Source organism: Amblyraja radiata, chromosome 3, assembly GCF_010909765.2.
Source record: "Amblyraja radiata isolate CabotCenter1 chromosome 3, sAmbRad1.1.pri, whole genome shotgun sequence".
Lineage (NCBI taxonomy): Eukaryota > Metazoa > Chordata > Chondrichthyes > Rajiformes > Rajidae > Amblyraja > Amblyraja radiata.
In genome coordinates, this window is record NC_045958.1 from 44,657,142 (window position 1) to 44,677,894 (window position 20,753).

At 41.1% G+C, this 20,753-nt stretch overlaps 1 protein-coding gene across 4 annotated transcripts in view; it reads right to left on the bottom strand.

The window, feature by feature from the left end:
- The window catches only part of sema4d (semaphorin 4D), a 156,775-nt gene that overhangs the window by 61,117 nt on the left and 74,905 nt on the right, over positions 1-20,753 (bottom strand). For 2 of the 4 annotated variants that reach the window (XM_033017736.1, XM_033017735.1), the window contains exon 1: positions 8,641-8,772. In XM_033017736.1, the coding sequence (XP_032873627.1) occupies positions 8,641-8,746 (106 nt within the window). In that variant the 5' untranslated portion in view covers positions 8,747-8,772. Of the gene's footprint in view, positions 1-8,640; positions 8,922-20,753 lie in introns of those variants that run through there. The other 2 variants (XM_033017733.1, XM_033017734.1) reach the window with 1 other exon arrangement.

Below are 20,753 nucleotides of genomic sequence, written 5' to 3' on the forward strand. Positions count from 1 at the left end.
CATGGCGGTACCTCCAGGAAGGAGTTATAAAGAGGTACACACAATTGCTGGGGAAACTCAGCGGGTGCAGCAGCATCTATGGAGCGAAGGAAATAGGCGACGTTTCGGGCCGAAACCCTTCTTCAGACACTCCCTTTTGAACACAGTTATAAAGAGGTGACTGGTTAAGGAGGTTAAAAACAGTGGGGAAGAAGTCATTCTTAAATCTGGACGTTGTGTTTCAAGCTCTTGCATCTTCTACCAGAAGGTTGAACAGAAAAAAGGGATTAGCTAATTTAACAGGTGATTAGCTAATTTTCCCTGTCGACACTTCCAGCCTTTCAGATACAATGCACTGTGAAGATGAACTGGATGGAAGTACGGGCTGACTCTATGATGGAGTTTGCTGTGTTTACCACTCTGTGCAGGCTCAGATAGTCCACACAGCGCAGTTGCCTTACTAATCTGAGATGCATCTCATCAGAATAAATTTCTGATTCGCATTTGTGCAAGTTCGAGGAAATCCGTGCGGATTGAATTTCTTGATAATTACATAATATTCAGAAAAAATTCAAAAAAGCTGCCTGCGACATTTGGTGCAGCGACGGGGGGGGGGGGGAATCAGACTGTCACTTTTACAACTTTACCAATAAGGTGTCGCATTTTAGAATATTTACTTGTAAAATGCAGGAGGAATCAGAATCAAAGACAGCATTAGCTCCAATCCTGGAAAACTGTGCCAAGTAGGATCAGGATTCACTCCCAGAGTTGGGTTGTTTGAGGGAGTGGGAGAAGGGGATGGAGAGAGAAAGAATCCAACATTGGGTTCAGACAGAGGATGGTTGAATATTATTGGCATGTGAGCTATAGTGAGTGGCAGGTGATCTCATGCCACTGTTTAAAGACCTCTGGTCTAAAATGCAACACGACATTACCTCTCACTTAAATCTATTAAAAAGTGATTGAAGGGTAACAGGACTGTGCATCCTGTGGTTTCACACAGTTTTCCACAACTTCCCGTTCATATTACAAACACAAAATGTTAGCTCTGGTACAGATGACACTGCAGTGGCAAAACGTTGGTCAGTAGCACTTCCCTTTAGAAAAATGATGTAATGTAGTTCAATTTTAATTGGCTCCAGATATGAATGATCTTGAAATCTCCCTTGAATTATTTTTGTTTCCACTTTTTAAAATTCAGAAGTTAGATTTTAATCATTTTCCTCACTAAATACCCTAAACGATATAACGTCCATGAAGGGCATTATTAATGTTGCTAAATTAGTCTGCGTAATTGAACAATGGCAAATTATACTCAGACACAAAATGCTGGAGTGACTCAGCGGAATAGGCAGCATCACTGGAGAGAAGGAATGGGTGACTTTTCAGATCGAGATCCTTCTTCAGAAGCGAGTCTCAGACAGACTCATTCCTTCACTCCAGAGATGCTGCCTGTCCCGCTGAGTTACTCCAGCATTTTGTGTCCATCTTCAGTGTATACCAGCATCTGCAGTTCCTTCCGATACAAATTATACTTAATTTTTAGATGGTCTTGAATGTGGACATTTTATTGTATTTTTAAGTGCAACGATTTCTTGCTGTTAAAATGCAAATCCTTGTTGAACTCAAACAACAGGTCATTGTATTACCCAAGAGGAGATAAGAGAATGCAGATGGTGAATCTTGAGCAAAAAGGAAACGGCTGGAGGAACTCAATGGATCAAACAGTATCTGGAGGAACTCATCGGATCACACAGAGGGAAATGGCAGACTACCTTTGGTTCGACCCTCCTTCAAACGCAGGAAAGAAAGCATCCTAGTCGGAATGTATCACCACTTTGTTTTCGAGGATTTCGAAGTCCGTAAGAAATTAGAGTTGTGGATGCAGACCAGTTCATCACACAAACCAGGCTCCACGTGCACAATCGACTCACCCGCACTTCACTGCCTCAGGAAAGCAGCCAACATAAACAAAGATCACTGCAATGATGTAGACTATAGGGCTATTGGCCTCCCAATAGCCAGTGGGAAATTGAGGAGAGAAGAGTGTAAATATATAGACTACAGAAATGTGCAAAAAGAACATTATTGGGCTAGTCCACATCAGACCAATTGGCCTGTTCTTGTGCTGTTACGCTTGTGTGTTCTATGTACACCTTGGTAATTCCCTTATCTCCCCTCGGGCAGGTATATAAATGGTTGAAATTATGTATCACCTGAATGAGGAACACTTCTTCCCTGCTATCAGACCTCAAACACAATATTCTACCTCGGTATGATCCTAGCACTTTATTTTTGCCCATTCTCTGCAGCTGTCACACTACATTCTGCACTCTGCTTCCTTTTGTGTATGGTTTGCATATGGTTTGGCATGTATAGTATGATTTGCCTGTTAGCATGCCAAAAGGCATTTCCACTATATCTCTATGGACATTACAATAACAAACCAATACCAAGAAAAGCAAAACCCCTCCCACCAAGGCCACGGATATTGGGAGTAAACACCCATTCAGGCCAGGATATGAACCACTCTGTTTGGGCTCTGGCCCCTCAGCTGACTGTTAAAACAATATTAAACCCAACAATAAGTAATGCCAACAGAATGCATTTCCCTTGCATTGGCAGGCAAGCCACTACACACGTGAAAGATCACCTCAAGGTGGTGTGATCACTTACATCTCAAGTAAATCGTAGGAAATAGCCAAGTACAAAAGGAGTTGGGGATTAGAGATGAAGGGTTATAATGTTGCATTTTCCAAAGGAGGTAGAAAAGTTATAACAGAGTATCAATAACCACTCGACTGTCTCAAAAGACAAACAAGTCTTCAAATTAAAGCCCGTCTGTGCAAGCACAGAACAATTATGCACCAAGAGAGAAAAGGGGAGTTTATAAGAGAATAAAGACCTGGTTGCACAAGTAACTTTCATCTAAATGAAGAACAGAAAGAAAACATCTCTTCAAATTTTGATACCGCTGACTCTTTACTTTCAACAGTCACGATCTCACCAACCATTTATTTTGGAAAAGGAAGCCAAACCTGAAGACAACAGCAGTTGTGGCGTGATTTGACGATGCCTTTCTCTTCCCAAAAAAAATCCCCCAGTCCAAAAGTATCCTACACCAGGCACAGATTTTTGTTTTTTGTTCTTGTCTGACTGAAATACTGAGCTTTGTATGTGCTCTTTCTGCCACAGCTGTGTTTCTCCTAACAATGTAAATGATTGCTTTACAATTTGTTGCTTGGCAACGCTTAGAGGCCCATTCACAGAAACACTCACGGGCATTATGCAGAACTTCTCTAGGTCGAAGGAGAGGGCAAGGTGAAAGTTCAAGCTAAAATGATAGCCCAAGGCCCAGTGCAATACAGCTGTCCAAAGGTCAGGCAATTACCCCAAAAATAATATTCAATGCAATAGCTTCAAAATGCAAAACACTGCCATGGCGTCTCAGATTTTACAATTTTAATTAAAATATGATATTAATGATCCACACAATTGACATATTTTCTCATTTTTGAAAATCACATCACGAGTTTCAGTGAGTGCAAAATGGCTGCCACATTTCCTTCATTGCACCTGAAGCAGTAATTCAGTGCTATAAACATGGATTCATGATCATTACATAAGATGCCTCCACAGATGGTGCTCGACCTGCTGACTTTCTCCAGCAATTTGTTTGTGCACATTATATCGGGTCCCTTGCTAAAATATTCTACCTCATGTCAGCACATGGACTGCAAATCAATAATTTTAACTGTTATGGTATCGAAGGCAGCTATTGTCATTTAGACACTGGTGGAAGAGTTAATGGAGGTATTCAAAGATTTGGCTGTAAAGGCATGTTTTGAATCCTCTACTGATGGGACTAGGCAGAGAATTGGAGCCAAAAATAGAAGATTATGATAAAAGGATTTGGGCGAGGCAGGACACATTTTACTGCAACTACAACCAACTATCAGACACAAAACTATTAAAATTATTTGAAACCAGAGAAGATTATCTAGATTGTGGGTGTGATAAGGTGGAATAGGAAGTTGTCCTCAATTAAAGCAAGCTGACAATTTGGTTCATAATGTGTTGCTATCCAAATTATGCACCACCTTAACAAAAGTAAACACTGCTAATTGCTTCAGTAGGAGAGCACTGATTTTAAATACAATATGCTTCCTCGACACAAAGTCCATTTTTAGGATACTACCACCTGGCAGGATAGAATTCTTCAGTGCGCGGCTCCTGGATCCTGGCAGAACAACATTCCACTGCTGGATTCCGAGAAAGATTCCGTGCGGAATCCAGCAAATCTCAGCAGGTTTGGGGCTTCTGCATTCACACAGAAATCCTGCATAGTCTGGTTCATTAATTCAAAGATTTCCAAAGCTGCTGCATACTAAAATCTTGCAAAATGTGTTTTCCTTGCTCCACTTATTAAAAAATGCTGGAGTATTTTTAAATCAGCAACTATAAATCTATTCAGTAAATTCATTCCGCAAAATCTGAATGAACTCAAAACAGTGGAAAAGCAGATTGTTTTTATTTTTAATTGCAAGGTATGTGATTGCTCTTTCCTTGATTGCTTAATGTCCTCAAGCAGTGACTTAGAATTGCAATATGAAATCAAAGATGTCTGTATTGACAGTTTAAAAGAACTCCACTGACACTCCCATTTACAGCCATTGAAAGTATCCATGTTTGCTAAGAACTAGCTCTGCCTTAGGGTGCAAGCGCTTCGTTAAACTCAACATGGCTCTGGGTATTGATCTACAATACATGCTTCAGATCATTAAAATCCCTACAGCTCAGCAGTGACGTAACACATTTGCAAGGACATTTTGAACCACAGGCTATTTCTGTGGTACATTTAAAAACAACTAGGTGACGGGGGCTACCGTTAGACTCAAGTTGGATCTTAAATTGATAGCCAGGGACAGCAGCATGTCGAGGAGACTACTTTGCCGAACACTTGCACTCTGTCTGCCAGAGGCAGTGGCAGCTCTATTTCAATTCCCCTTCCCATACAATCTGACTGTGCTCATCCTCCTCCAGTACTATAGTGAATCCACATGCAAGCTGGAAGAACAGTATTTTCGTATTCCACGGTAGCCTATAACCCAATGGCATGAACATTAAATTATTCAATTTCAGGGAAACTCCCCCCTCACCTTCGTCCCACAGCTTCACTCTCCTACTCACCTCAGCCCTAACACTCAGTTTCTTTCCCCTCCTCCACTTGTCAAACAGCCACCTGTCCCTTCTCTGGGTCACATATCTCCTCACACACAATCCCTCACTCGTTCTTCATTTCATTCCTCTCCTTCCTCTTATCGGATTCCACCATTTTCATCCCTTTGTCTTCTCCACTTATCACCCCCAGCTTTGGTTACTGTCTTCACCCTTCTCACCCCCACCTGACATCTGCCAATCAAACCATCCTTATGGAGATCCACCATTCACTTGTCAGCTCTTACCCCACTCTTTCCATTAGCTACCTCCCCTCTACTCAAACAATCTGAAGAAGGGCCCTTAACTGATGCTGCCTGAAACACGGAGTTTATTTTTAGATCAAATATATATATAGTTCCATTAACGTTTGAAATGTCAGATCACAGTGAACAGGGACGACTTATTAACATAAGTCGTCCCTGTTATCCCCTGTTCACTACATGAGGGGATAAACTGCAGCTAGATTAATTTAAGTAAATCCCAAAATAATGATAAAAATAAGTTAAAATTGAATGACCATGGGAACTGGCACTTATAAAAAAAATTATAAAAGTCCCGTCGTGGTTAAATGTATGTTAAGACTTTGCGCAAGCCAGAAATATAACCTTTAAAACACAGAATTCTTCAATCCACAAAGATTTGTTCTCCCATTTCAAAAATTTAATTTTTTTAAATAATCAGCCATTTATTTACACCCAAACGTAGTGTAAAAATGTTGCGATAATTCAGATTTTGCTCAGAATAACAGAAAACTGATAGATATGTGTTTCTAACACTCAGTGTCAGAAACATCAATTGGCACCCTCACATTTGGTTCTCAAGTCATAATTCCATAACAAAAATGGTAGCTCCGAGAATCTAAAGTATCAGTGAGCTTTTAGAGCTTTTATTGCCTTTCCAGCAATTTCATGAACAATAAATACAACTACACCAATCCTGTGAAATTGCTAATAAAAGCTATACTAGTAACAAGTGAAAAGAGAGTCATGGACAGGAAACATGGGGAGACTAACTAGAACAGCAAGGGAGACAGAGAGGCTCCAATCACTTGCATAATGTCTGGGACAGCACCAAGTCATTCAGTTTAAGAAATAACTTACCCAATCAGGGAGAAATAAGGGATTTTTTTTAAGGGGGAATTCAAGTTAAATTAATAAAGTAATCACTCTTTTTTTAAAGCTGTACAACAATTTTTCCTATGTTCTACAGTCTTATCAAAGTTTTGTAACATTCATTTTTTAATCATCTTGACCGAGCTTATTACAAACAAAATATAAATTTGAAGCGCAGTTCTCAGGTTAGTGGTGAGATTATGAGCCAGTCTCTAACAATTAAAGAACATTAAAACCTACTCATCTGACAGGTTACCCAGATTCAGCTTTAAAATTGCTAAAAGTTGGAAGCTGAAGTCGATCCCAATTTGCCAAGAGCATTAAAATGAGACTGGGTGATATAATATTTCACAAGCAAGTTGCTTTAAACTTTGCCTTTGGTACACATCTCTGAATTCATAGTTAGAGGGTGATCTTTTAAAATATATTCTGAACGTTTAAACAATGTAATTTCTGAAATTTAGACAAGTAGATTTGAGCTTCCCTTAGACACATTACCTACTCTATGAGTAACGTCAACTGAGTAATGCACTCTGCTGATACTCAAGTAAACAGATTCACCACTTCTTCAGGTCAGGGAAGTCAGTCACAACTTCCAAGCGAAAATTATACTTACCGTAGAAGGTGGTTGAGAATATTAGTTTAGCAATATGGCAGAAAGGATTAAAAAGTTATAGTAAAATTAGGAGCACTCTTTTAGGGACCTGATATATTTCCCTCTGGGAAATGCAGTTACAGAGGTATGATATAAAGATGATATCCAATGCACCATTTTCGAAACATGTGCTTGGACTGCACGGCATAGTAGGTTTAGTCTCTGACTGTTCACTTGCACCCATACCAACCCAGACCATGGGGTGAATGTCTTCATGTTATCTGGCAATAAGAAACTGAGTTTGGGTAGGTTGATTCCAATATATAGTGAGGAAAGCATACAGCAAAAAAAGAGCACAATTTGGCATGAACTTACAACTTCATTCAAAGAGGCCACAGGATGACTGGAGAAGGAACGGAAAAAATGTTACTTATGCATAAAGGATGCTTTTTCAAGTTTGGGGCCATGAAGATGGGACAAAATGTGCCATAGGGAGGAGGGACTGTACCTAGTCATAAGCAATGTTCACCCTGATGATTTTCCTTATCTCCAGAGCAAATGTAAAACATGTATTATCACTACAATCCTCTTCCATCTTAAAATTGTTCTACTAAGAGACAAATGCAAGAAATCCATGACGAAAATGTGAAGCTCATGGTTTCAGCAAGTCAACTTTTTAACATATTTGTTTTGAAGATCAGAGTGTTGCTGGCAAGGTCAGCATTTATTGCCCATCCCTAACTCTAAGGTGTCAGAAGTTATGGGGAGAAGGCAGGAGAATGGGGTTAGGAGGGAGAGATACATCAGCCATGATTGAATGCCAGAGTAGGCTTGATGGACTAAATAGCCTAATTTTACTCTTATCACTTATGACCATTCATAAGGTGGTGGTGATGGTGGGTCGTCTTTTTGAACCATTGCAGACCTCCTTACTTACTGCAGTAAAAGAGGTGGTTATTCAGTCCATGGATCCATGTCTTCTCTGAGCAGAGCAATCCCATTGCTCTCATTCCTCTGAAGTCTGCAATTCATTCTCTTTTACAAAACCCATCAACTGCCCTTTGGTTCTTTTTTTTAAAAGTATGTTCCTTCACCAACACGTAATTTACCGTAGCCAATTATATGACCTGTACATGTCTAGGACTGAATCAGACTGGGCCCCAGGAGATGTGAGAAAGCTGGATTAGCTGCCATGTCAGCCCTGTGCTGTTGAGTTAAACATTTCAGATTTTGACTCTGTGGCAATGAAGGACCAGCGATATATTTTGAAGTTAGATGGTGTGTATCTTGGAGGGAACATGCAGGTGGTGTTGCCATACACTGGTCACTCTCATATCCCCTGGTGGTACATCAATTCCAGGTAAATCATTTGGATTTTTTCAAAAAAAAATACTTATACTTAGCTAATAAAAACGGCATCCACTAATCATACGGGTGATGAGAGAATATAGAAATCCCAGAAAGCACTCTAACATTGAATTATATCCCAACACAAGTCAACTGCCAAAAGACAGTTGAAACTATAAAATGTGAGGGGGAAAATACAATCAACGTGTACACATGCATGAAGTTAATGCCAAAGACCTGGAACACTTGGTATAATTTAACCGTGGCTGGAGAATGTTCTCTTTAAAATTTGATGTCTAAAAATGTCTGCTTTTTAAGTCTAGGTTTCAAGAGCTTAACAACAACATTGCAGTGAACTGAAAGCAAGTTTGAGAATATGAATCTTACCTCCATATTTCCTCACAGTCCTTGGAATCACAAGGTCAGAATACGAAAGATGGAGCAGGTGAAGGATCACGTACAATGTGACAAGTATCATGATATGTCTTCTCATTGCGTGGCAGTTGTGGAGTTGCCAAAAGATTAAAAACCCAGAAATATGTCTTGATTATTCCAACATCACAAGTATTGAAGAGGATGATGGTCCAAGTGGCGAAAACATGAATTTATTCCTCGAACTGATACTCATTTACATGATCTGGACACTTTCCAATGGCATGGATATACGTCTGCAGTCAGGAAGGGGGAGGGGGAGGATGGGAATGGGACGGTGGAGCAAGAAAAAAAGAATTAAAAAAAATTAAGTGCGTGTTACATCCAAAATCAAACTACTGTGGATGCTGAAAATTAAATCAAAACTGTGTTCAATGGGTCAGGTATCAGCAGTGGCAAATGAATAACTCAATCATGTTTCTTCACACCTGGGGAAATGTATGTGTCGAACAGATTTTAAAAAGCAGAAAAACAGGCAAGACCCACAATAAGCTGGAACTCTGCAGGTCAGACAGCATCTCTGGAGAAAAGGATATGTGACGTTTCGGGCCGAGACCCTTCTTCAGACAGCATGATAACTCTCAGAACATTCATCTAAGAAATAACAATGGAAGGAGCAGGTTAAATGAAATAGTTGAGGACAGGTGTTTAGACATGAAGAGGGGAGGAAAGGTCGTGACACACGATCACTGCAGTGCTGCTGTAACAGCTTGGCTTGCTCCTTCATTACCAATGAAATTGTCGATTTCCAAATGGCAACTTCCTCTGCAACAAAGGAGGAACATCACCTTCTACCTCCAGCTTTCATTCTGACTAATACCCCAAACACCTTTAAGTAGATACTGATTGACGTACTTTCTTTCCGTTGTATTTACTGTACTTGCTTTACACCTTGGGGCTTCCTCTACACAGGGGAAAGAAAATAATGTGTGATTGTTTTGTAGAAATCCTTCAGTTAGTTCTCAAGCACGACCAAGCCTGTTGTCGCCTTTTACTTGAATTTTCTATCGGCGACAACCTACGTCATCCTGGTGACAACTTACGGCAGCACCTACGTCAGGAGAAGTCAAGCTACATTCATTGGCGTCAAACCCACTGTCACCGAAAAATTTCCAACATGTTGGAAATTTAGCCGCGACCAGAAAGATGCTACGATTTTTTGCGCGACTGCTACTCCCGGCGACCACCGGCGAACATGTGGCGACAAACTAGTCGCCTGTAATTGCCTAAAAAAATAAATCGCTTAAGTGGGACAGGCCCATTACTCTGATCTTTCCAGTCTCTAGCCTCCTACCGAGTTCAATGCAACCCAAGCTACTGGAACAGCATCTCAACTTTGAAAAAGCACACTGCAACGTTAGACTCAAGAAAATCCACAATATCAGATTATAATTTTTTTCTTCCCATTTTCTTGACCCTTTGATAATTGTGTGCTTTACCTGTCTTGCACTCCTATGCATTGCACCCACATTGCATCATTTATTCGCTCTTCACTTTTTATGAACCTTGAAAATTATCTTTAACGTATTGCAGCTAAGCTGAAACTCCAGATGCCATCTAAGTCAGCTTTGCAGCATTTTATTGTTTTATTTCATAATGCCCAAAGTTTACAATTATTAAGTACTGCATTTTAATGGTACCGAGTCAGTTAACTCTCCTTCTCTCATCAATCATCTTTCTCTCTTTGATATGCTATTCTTATTTTCTCATCATCAGTCATCCTCTGGCTATTTTCCATGCAAAATTCATTTTCAGAAAGAGTTAACCACAGCATTGCAACACATTTATTGCAGGTATTCCCTGATCAATGGACCATTGGATCACACTAAGTACTCAAAACTCACTTCCCCTCTGACTCAAGCGGACTGTCAGATCACTATTGCCTCAGTTAATTTAATCCAGAGGAAATGGAAATAGAAACATAGAAAATAGGTGCAGGAGTAGGCCATTCGGCCCGTCGAGCCTGCACCGCCATTCAATATGATCATGGCTGATCATCCAACTCAGTATCCTATACCTGCCTTCTCTCCATACCCCCTGATCCCATTTGCCACAAGGGCCACATCTAACTCCCTCTTAAATATAGCCAATGAACTGGCCTCAACTACCTTCTGTGGCAGAGAGTTCCAGAGTTCCAGTGAAAAATGTCTTTCTCATCTCGGTCCTAAAGGATTTTCCCTTTATCCTTAAACTGTGACCCCTTGTCCTGGACTTCCCCAACATCGGGAACAATCTTCCTGCATCTAGCCTGTCTAACCCCCTAAGAATTTTGTAAGTTTCTATAAGATCCCGCAATCAGTCACATGCTGGTGGATTTCCCTATACTAGTCACTGGATTAACTTGTTGGGCAATCACTGGAAGAAATTACACTCTCATCAGAAGGTGCAGCAGATGTCACTGATAAGCACTAATTGTATCACAATTGTTAAGCTTAAACTAAAGGGCCTGTCCCACAAGCATGCGACTGCATGCGTCTAGCGCGACCTAACATGGTCGTTTGAGCCGTACGGCCTCGGTCCCACTTCGATCGTCGGAGGCGTATGGAGTTGTGCGGGGCTGGTCCCGACATCTCGCGGGGCTCCGAAAAACTGACACTGTCCAAAAATTCCGCACGACAACGGCCTGTCGGCCCGCAGCCGCAATGAGGCTGTACGCAGCGCCTCAACGTCGTACACAGCGCCTCGATGCCGTACGCAGCATCTTGACACCGTACGCCTAGCGCGTGGCGTTGCGCGATGTTGTCACCGCCTGGCATGCCGTTGTGTGATGACGTAACCACCCGACGTTGTGCAACGTCCAAATTCAGTCGGCCCGCCTCCTGCCCAGCTGATTGGCGAGTATGATGTCGGTACCAGCCCCGCACAACTCCAGACGGCTCCCCGGTTGGAAGTGGGACCGGCCTCAAGCCACCACGTTTGGTCGCGCTAGCCGCAATCAGTCACATGCTGGTGGGACAGGCCCTTAAGGGGACAAAACACATGAGCAATGTGAAATTAATGCATCACCTCAATTTCTACTGCAGTCACAATAATAGTCTGCTGACAAAATGAAAGTATTAAAAACGAACAGCAAAAAATGTCTAGCACCCAATTCTTTTCAAATTCAACATGTATTTGATGACGTACAAAGTTATAGTTCATAACAGTTGGAAACATCTAAATTAGGAGGCATAATCAGGTGAAAATGAATTTGTTTAGTTGAAATGGTATAGATTTAAAAAAATTATTTTCCAAATGTAACAATGTAATTTAAACAGAAATAGAAAAGATAATTAATGACAGCCATGCTAGATGTCTTTTCTCACCTCTCACCTATAGCAAAAACAGTAGCAAAAAAGTAATTAAACATGAAGGAAAAAAACCCAACCAGCAAAAAATTCCAAAATGTGCCTCTTTAGTTAACATTTGAACTTTCTTATATATCGTTCATTTTCTTCTCAAACGCAAGGTTTCCCCATTCTAATTCTTTAAAAGTCTCTTCAACTGTAGGAAAGTTAAATATCGCACTTCTCTACAACAACGGCTCACAAATTAGTTCAAGTTAGCAAATGTTTTCTCTCTGCACAAACACAAAAGCTGAAGGAACTGGGACTTAAAGGAAATAGAATGCGAAACTCAATAAATGAAATGTTGAGAAATCATTTGACCCGAAAAAAAAGGAAAAAAACTCCATTGTGGAAAAAAAAATCCAGTTCTTGAAACCCCATATTTGTTACTTGATTAACAATCAACATTTCACAACAGCAAATCTTAAATTTCTACTCCAGTTACAAAAACATAACTGTTCTAAAGCACTTTGACAAAGTAAACTTGCTGTCCTCATTAAACAATGCGTAAAAAGATACTACCACACCTTTAACTACGTAATAGCCAGAGCTGAATGTAACAAAGCTGCTAGAGCAATATGTGGTGGTGCTGCTGCATCAAGTGCAATAAGTTGCATTGTATTCTTGAAAGTAGTCTGAAGAAGGGTTTCGGCCCGAAACGTCGCCTATTTCCTTCGCTCCATAGATGCTGCTGCACCCGCTGAGTTTCACCAGCAATTTTGTGTACCTGCATTGTATTCTTGTTCTGTTACCACGCAGAGTAGAGATCTTGTTCCCTCGTCAGTTCTGTGGGAGTTGATGGGGCCAACATGGAGCCTGAAAATTGCACTAAAGGTGGGCAGGTGGTGTTTGATGTGATGGGAAGATCGGAAGGTGATGTTCCTTCCATTATTTTCACTCAGCTTCTGTGTACTCCCAACACATGGACTCAAGACTCTCAGTTCCTCTCTTAATCAGTCATGGACTAGGGATAGGCACAAAATGCTGAAGTACACAGCGGGTCAGGCAGCATCTCTGGAGATAAAGAATGGGTGACGTATCAGGTCAGGACCCTTCTTCAGAGTCTAGGGACCAGGGATACGAGACAGAAGGTAAGTTACACTTCTCCGCCTGCATATTGTGCATCTTCTTAGTTTTGTTTCACCTCCCAAATGCATTTCTCACATGTTTGCATATTTCCATATGCCATTTTATCACCTTGTATATTTCCATATGCCAAATTGTATCAGATGCAAACTTCTTTCTCAACACCCTTACAATGAAGTCAACATTCTGAATGTGTTGGAAAACAATAAGGGACCGAAAACTGAACGCTACCGGTAATAGCCTTCCAGTCACAAAACACCCAATTTGCTTCCTGCCGCAGTCAATTTTGTATCCAATTTTCCACTATATCGAAAATGTACAGTGCACAAGTTAGCTACCAAATTTGACATAACACAGTAAACCCTCGTTTTTATGGATCTCTTCGGATTTCAGTTATAGCAGACTGACATACCGACCTTCACTGCCAGGCTGAGTTGCCGACACCACCCTGGCCCATAGTGCGTCTACTACCACCACCTCGGTCACTTCTGCTGCTGCCACCACCACCACCACTGCCAATATCACCACCGCTGTCCCTTACCTGCCCTCTGGCCACCCACGTGCCGCAACCGTTGACTGTGGGATCCTCACCTCTCCCCTGGCCGTCAACTCACCTGCATTCCAGGTTCAGTTCCAGACAGAGCATCTGAAGAATACGACACCTATCCATATTCCCCAGAGATGCTAACTGACCAATTGAGTTAACCCAACACTTTGCATCCTGATGTGTATTAACCAGCAGCTGCAGTTGTTTGTTTCTACTATTTATACAACGACAATCCCTTACTTGGTTATAGTGGACAATCGGCAATAACACACCCCGCTCCCCCTCCATCCGTTATATCGAGGGTTCACTGTACTTAAAAAATGTAATCAAAAGCTCAATGATCAAGATTTTTTTTTCCCAGGATGTAAAGGGTGCTTTTCAAATAAAAATAAAGTGGTCTCATGAGTGACTGTCAAGGTTGAAGTCCCTCAGTCTCAGCTGCTCAATTTACCAGAGATGGCAGGCTTAGCAGTGAAATCCAGCAATTTACACAGCAAGGCACAGCGACCTTGTCAATAATTATGATAACGGAACACTGACACTTTTGGATTACATTTTGGGAGGAGGAAATTGTTCTGTTTAAAGAAAATAGTTTGCAAAATGAGTATGTAGAGAAAAAAAACCTTTGTTCCAAAATGACACAATGTAAACACTATTAAAAATGTTCAAGATTGCATGTGTTTAGATTATATGATTAAAGTATTCAAGTAGCTCTGCTGTACATATTTTCTTCAACCGAATACCATGTAGCGCTCTTAGTACAAGATAACATTATTTATTATGAAGATTACTTTTAACAGACAAGCTTCATCATAACTAAAATACCATATAACCATATAACAATTACAGCACGGAAACAGGCCATCTCGGCCTTACAAGTCCGTGCCGAACAACTTATTTTTTTCCCTTAGTCCCACCTGCCTGCACTCATACCATAACCCTCCATTCCCTTCTCATCCATATGCCTATCCAATTTATTTTTAAATGATACCAACGAACCTGCCTCCACCACTTCCACTGGAAGCTCATTCCACACCGCTACCACTCTCGGAGTAAAGAAGTTCCTCCTCATGTTACCCCTAAACTTCTGTCCCTTAATTCTGAAGTCATGTCCTCTTGTTTGAATCTTCCCTATTCTCAAAGGAGAAAGCTTGTCCACATCAACTCTGTCTATCCCTCTCATCATTTTAAAGACCTCTATCAAGTCCCCCCTTAACCTTCTGCGCTCCAGAGAATAAAGACCTAACTTATTCAACCTATCTCTGTAACTTAGTTGTTGAAACCCAGGCAACATTCTAGTAAATCTCCTCTGTACTCTCTCTATTTTGTTGACATCCTTTCTATAATTGGGCGACCAAAATTGTACACCATACTCCAGATTTGGTCTCACCAATGCCTTGTACAATTTTAACATTACATCCCAGCTTCTATACTCAATGCTCTGATTTATAAAGGCTAGCATACCAAAAGCTTTCTTTACCACCCTATCTATATGAGATTCCACCTTCAAGGAATTATGCACGGTTATTCCCAGATCCCTCTGTTCAACTGTATTCTTTAATTCCCTACCATTTACCATGTATGTCCTATTTTGATTTGTCCTGCCAAGGTGTAGCACCTCACATTTATCAGCATTAAACTCCATCTGCCATCTTTCAGCCCATTTTTCCAAATGGCCTAAATCACTCTGTAGACTTTGGAAATCCTCTTCATTATCCACAACACCCCCTATCTTGGTATCATCTGCATACTTACTAATCCAATTTACCACACCTTCATCCAGATCATTGATGTACATGACAAACAACAAAGGACCCAACACAGATCCCTGAGGCACCCCACTAGTCACCTGCCTCCAACCCAACAAACAGCCATCCACCATTACCCTCTGGCTTCTCCTATTCAGCCACTGTTGAATCCATCTTGCTATTCCTGCATTTATACCCAACAGTTGAACCTTCTTAACCAACCTTCCATGAGGAACCTTGTCAAAGGCCTTACTAAAGTCCATATAGACAAGATCCACTGCTTTACCCTCGTCAATTTCCCTAGTAACCTCTTCAAAAAATTCAAGATTAGTCAAACATGACCTTCCAGGCATAAATCCATGTTGACTGTTCCTAATCAGACCCTGTTTATCCAGATGCTAATACTTATGTAAACCGGACATTTGGACAATGCAGTAGCTATTGCTTAATCCAGAATGCAACACTATTTTTCTACAGTGTCATCTAATCCCACAAATACCATCTGTACATTAATTACAACACTCCACAAGTCCTTATGACTTGCATGTAATTCAGAAATGTTGCTGCAATTCTCAAAATTGTCTTGACATAATTCACAATCACTGCATGGCATCTGATCCTCTTAGAACCAATCACTCAAAACCAATAATTACAATTACAATTGTTGTGTTGCAATCTGTAGCATCTTCAAAATTGTTTCACACAATACAAGAACATCAGAAAAACCTGTTTCAGTTGCAAAAACTGTTAGACCTACTATGAATTGAAAATTATATTCAGCAAAATGTACCATCAGATGTCAAAACATTTATTATATTCATTATTCAGGGTTAAATTTCTTCACCACAGGCACTTTCATTATTTTTAAGATGAACCTTAAATTGGCCAAAGCTATTCGGAATGATACACATACATTTCTAATGCTTAACAAGCAAGTCTCTATTTTATTGCTGCAGTGCAAAATCTTCTCAAAGTATGCCTACTTTAAATAAGGTCTCGTCCTCTCTCCACGATTCCTGCCACTTTCCTGTTCTTCAACTATGTTCTGACAATCAGTCTGTAGAAGGCTCGACACCAAAATATGCCTATCCAAGTCCTCAGAGATGCTGCTAACCGACTGAGTTACTCCAGCACTTTGTTCTAATCCAAATTTCTGCAGCCAATAGATATTTATGTGACAGAGGGCAAACATAGAAACATAGAAAATAGGAGCAGGAGTCGGCCATTCGGCCCTTCGAGCCTGCACCACCATTCAATATGATCATGGCTGATCATCCAACTCAGTATCCTGTACCTGCCTTCTCTCCATACCCCCTGATCCCTTTAGCCACAAGGGCCACATCTAACTCCCTCTTAAATATAGCCAATGAACTGGCCTCAACTACCCTCTGTGGCAGAGAGTTCCAGAGATTCACCACTCTCTGTGTGAAAAACGTTTTTCACATCTCGGTCCTAAAGGATTTCCCCTTTATCCTTAAACGGTGACCCCTTGTCCTGGACTTCCCCAACATCGGGAACAATCTTCCTGCATCTAGCCTGTCCAACCCCTTAAGAATTTTGTAAGTTTCTATAAGATCCCCCCTCAATCTTCTAAATTCTAGTGAGTACAAGCCGAGTCTGTCCAGTCTTTCTTCATATGAAAGTCCTGACATCCCAGGAATCAGTCTGGTGAACCTTCTCTGTACTCCCTCTATGGCAAGAATGTCTTTCCTCAGATTTGGAGACCAAAACTGCACGCAATACTCCAAGTGTGGTCTCACCAAGACCCTGTACAACTGCAGTAGAACCTCCTTGCTCCTATACTCAAATCCTCGAGCTATGAATGCCAACATACCATTCGCTTTCTTCACTGCCTGCTGCACCTGCATGCCTACTTTCAATGACTGGTGTAAGGCAAGGCAAGTTTATTTGTATAGCACCTTTCAACAACAAGGTAATTCAAAGTGCTTTACATAAAACATTATAAGCATTGGAAAGAAACACATATGAAATGACATTTAGATGTAAAACTATTATTAGATTATTCAGATAAAATAATTACAAAATTAAAAGCAATCAAATAAAATATTTAAAATAGAATAAAACCAGAAGTTACAGTGCAATATAGGTAATTAATAAATAGTATTGTTTACTGAAAGGCAGTGGCAAACAGAAAAGTCTTCAGTCTAGATTTAAAAGAGCTGAGAGTTGCAGCAGACCTGCAGTTTTCTGGGAGTTTGTTCCAGATATGTGGTGCATAAAAACTAAATGCTGCCTCTCCATGTTTAGTTCTGACTCTGGGGACGCAGAGCAGACCTGTCCCAGACGATCTGAGAGGTCTGGGTGGTTCGTGGCTAAGCAGAAGATCAGAAATGTATTTTGGCCCTAAACCATTCAGTGCTTTGTAAACCAACAGTAGTATTTTGAAATCAATTCTTTGAAAGACAGGAAGCCAGTGTAAAGACCTCAGAACTGGAGTAATGTGATCTGCTTTTTTGGTCTTAGTGAGGACTCGAGCAGCAGCGTTCTGAATTAACTGCAGCTGTCTGATCGACTTTTTAGGGAGACCTGTAAAGACACTGTTACAGTAGTCGAGCCTGCTGAAGATAAATGCATGGACAAGTTTTTCCAAATCCTGCTGAGACATAAGTCCTTTAATTCTTGATATATTCTTTAGGTGATAGTAGGCTGACTTTATGTGGCTGTTGAAGTTCAGGTCTGAGTCCATGACTACTCCTAAGTTTCTGGCTTAGTTTGTTGTTTTTAGCATTACCATTTGAAGCTGGGTGCTAACTTTTAATCGTTCTTCCTTGGCTCCAAAAACAATTATTTCAGTTTTTGGAGCCAAGGACACCAAGGATACCATGACACCCAGGTCTCGTTGCATCTCCCCTTTTCCTAATCTGCCACCATTTAGATAATAGTCTACTTTCCTGTTTTTGCCACCAAAGTGGATAACCTCACATTTATCCACATTATACTGCATCTGCCATGCATTTGCCCACTCACCCAGCCTCATAGCATCCTCCTCACAGCTAACACTGCCCCCCAGCTTTGTGTCATCTGCAAACTTGGAGAGTTGAAAAATAATTACATCCAGTATATTTCTGTTTCAACGTTTTTTCGCAAGTCTGAGTTCAGATCAACAAAAGTCCAGACAGGAACTTTAATTTTTTTATTGATTATTGTTCCCCTATTCACAGAACCCAAAAGCACAAGGAACAAGGAATTTTGTTTAGTTTATTTTTGTTTAGAGATATAGCATGGAAACAGGCCCTACCCAAACCATAAATGGACAAAAATGCTGGAGTAACTCAGCGGGATTGGTAGCTTCTCTGGAAAGATGGAATGGGTGGCGTTTCGGGTCGAGACCCGTCTTCAGACTGAGAGTCAGGGGAAAAGGAAATTAAATCCTTCCCAAATCTATTTTCTATGTTTCTATGTCACGATGAACAAGAAGGTTGGCACTGTAAAAAGATGATGAAAGCACAATGTACGGGGTCATGCAGGTCCTTTATAAGAGGGGGGGAGGAGTGGAGCCAACTTTTAAGAAGCCAGAGATACACGGCTGTGAAGTTCGGTGGACATTTAACATTATCGCGGTCGGTTATCCTTGGTTCTGAAAACTACTGCTTACCTTTTTCCCCCCAATGGCCCAATGAAATTCACTGGTCAGCACCGGCTGCAACCTACGAGAACCTTTGACCTCCTGGCAACCCACAAGGACCTCCTGGCGACCCACCTACGGCACGAGAATTCTCGCTACTCTCCATGGCGGCTTCATTCTGGTCGCTGCTAATTTTTCAACATGCTGAAACATTCGCGGCGACCATAATGAGGTCGCGACTAGTTCCGAGGATGCGGCAACTCCTCGCGGCCATGAAGGTGACTCCCCGGCAACCACCTGCGAACTTATGGCGACTGCATAGTCTCCTGCAGGGCCATAAGCCTTCTAAAGGAAGTAGAGGCGTTGATGTGCTTTCTTGGCCATAGTTTCAATGTGGCTGGTAAAGAACAACTTGCTGGTGATATTTATTCCCTACAACTTGAAGCTTTTGACCATCTCTACTTTGGCACTATCAATATACACTGGGGTATGTGTGCCGCTTTGTTTCCTGAAGTCAATTACAATCTCCTTTGTCTTGCTGACATTGAGGGAGAAGTTGTCATCTTGGCACCAGGTTACGAGGTTCTCAATCTCCTACCTGTCTTGTCATTATTTGATATCCAGCCCACCACTGTGAATTAAACCAACTTGGTGCACATGAAAGCAACACACTGAGTCGAGTAGTGTTTTTCTTTAAGTAAAAGACAACTTAATTCCTTGGCAAATTTAACCAGATGGTTTAAGAAAGGTCGGATTGCTCGATGAAACACGGCTCAACCCCCGCCATTAAGTACAGAAACAGCAACCTGAAGAACAACTCGTATCACTGATATTTAGTTCACAATTTCGGCAGATCTGCCGTGTTGATTGTAGTAATTGGAAGAAACTTACAACTCAATCACAAATGGTTTTTCTCAAGTTACTTACCCCACATACGAGTGTGCCTTTCCCGTTCGATGGCAGCAGCCAAGCTTGGTCGCAATTGCACCACCACCTTACGAGCATTAAATGTAATCTATGCAACAATGTTCACTTCCAGTTGAGATAAATGTATTGAGAAAAGAGAACTTCAACGCCCCATGTCACCACTAAATAGTCATATTTCCTCATTGGTTTGCGGCTGTGTGCGCTTTGCTTGACGAATGATTAAACTGAGCTGTGTACGCTAAAGGCATCGCTTCTCTCATTGTCAACGGTGACTCAAATGATTCAGGCCGGAAAGGAAGACATTTGGGGAAGGAAAGGAGCACTACTCTGAAAGGTTAACATTGTATCCGCAATTCATATCTTTCTAGAAATCTTCTGTTTGTGGATTGAGCAGCCTAGTCAGTGTTCCTTTGCAAGAAGCACAAACATCCCAGGAAATCTTACTTTTTTGGAGCAGTTCCTCAGGATCTACAAAATGCAGGCCATTGTTCGACAACCATGACCAACGTCCCAACCTTTCTCCCCAACCCGTCAAGCACCACATCTTCTTCCAAGCTCATGTGATCAGCCATTAGATGACAGGAGGCAACTATAACCTCTATACGGCTCAAGCCCATTCCTTTCAGTGATGACTTGGTGGGTTTGCTAAAGCTGGCTATTCTTGTTCCATGGTTCCTTACAACCTTCGTGTGTTAACTGCTCCAGGTTCTCTCAATTTCTGGATTGGTTTTGAAACAAAACATGAAATTATGTAAAACACCACAAGATTTGATGAAGTTCTCAGATCTGAAAGGTTAATTTTATTTCTCTCTTTGCTGATGATAATTCCAACGTCTTAAAGTTTCATG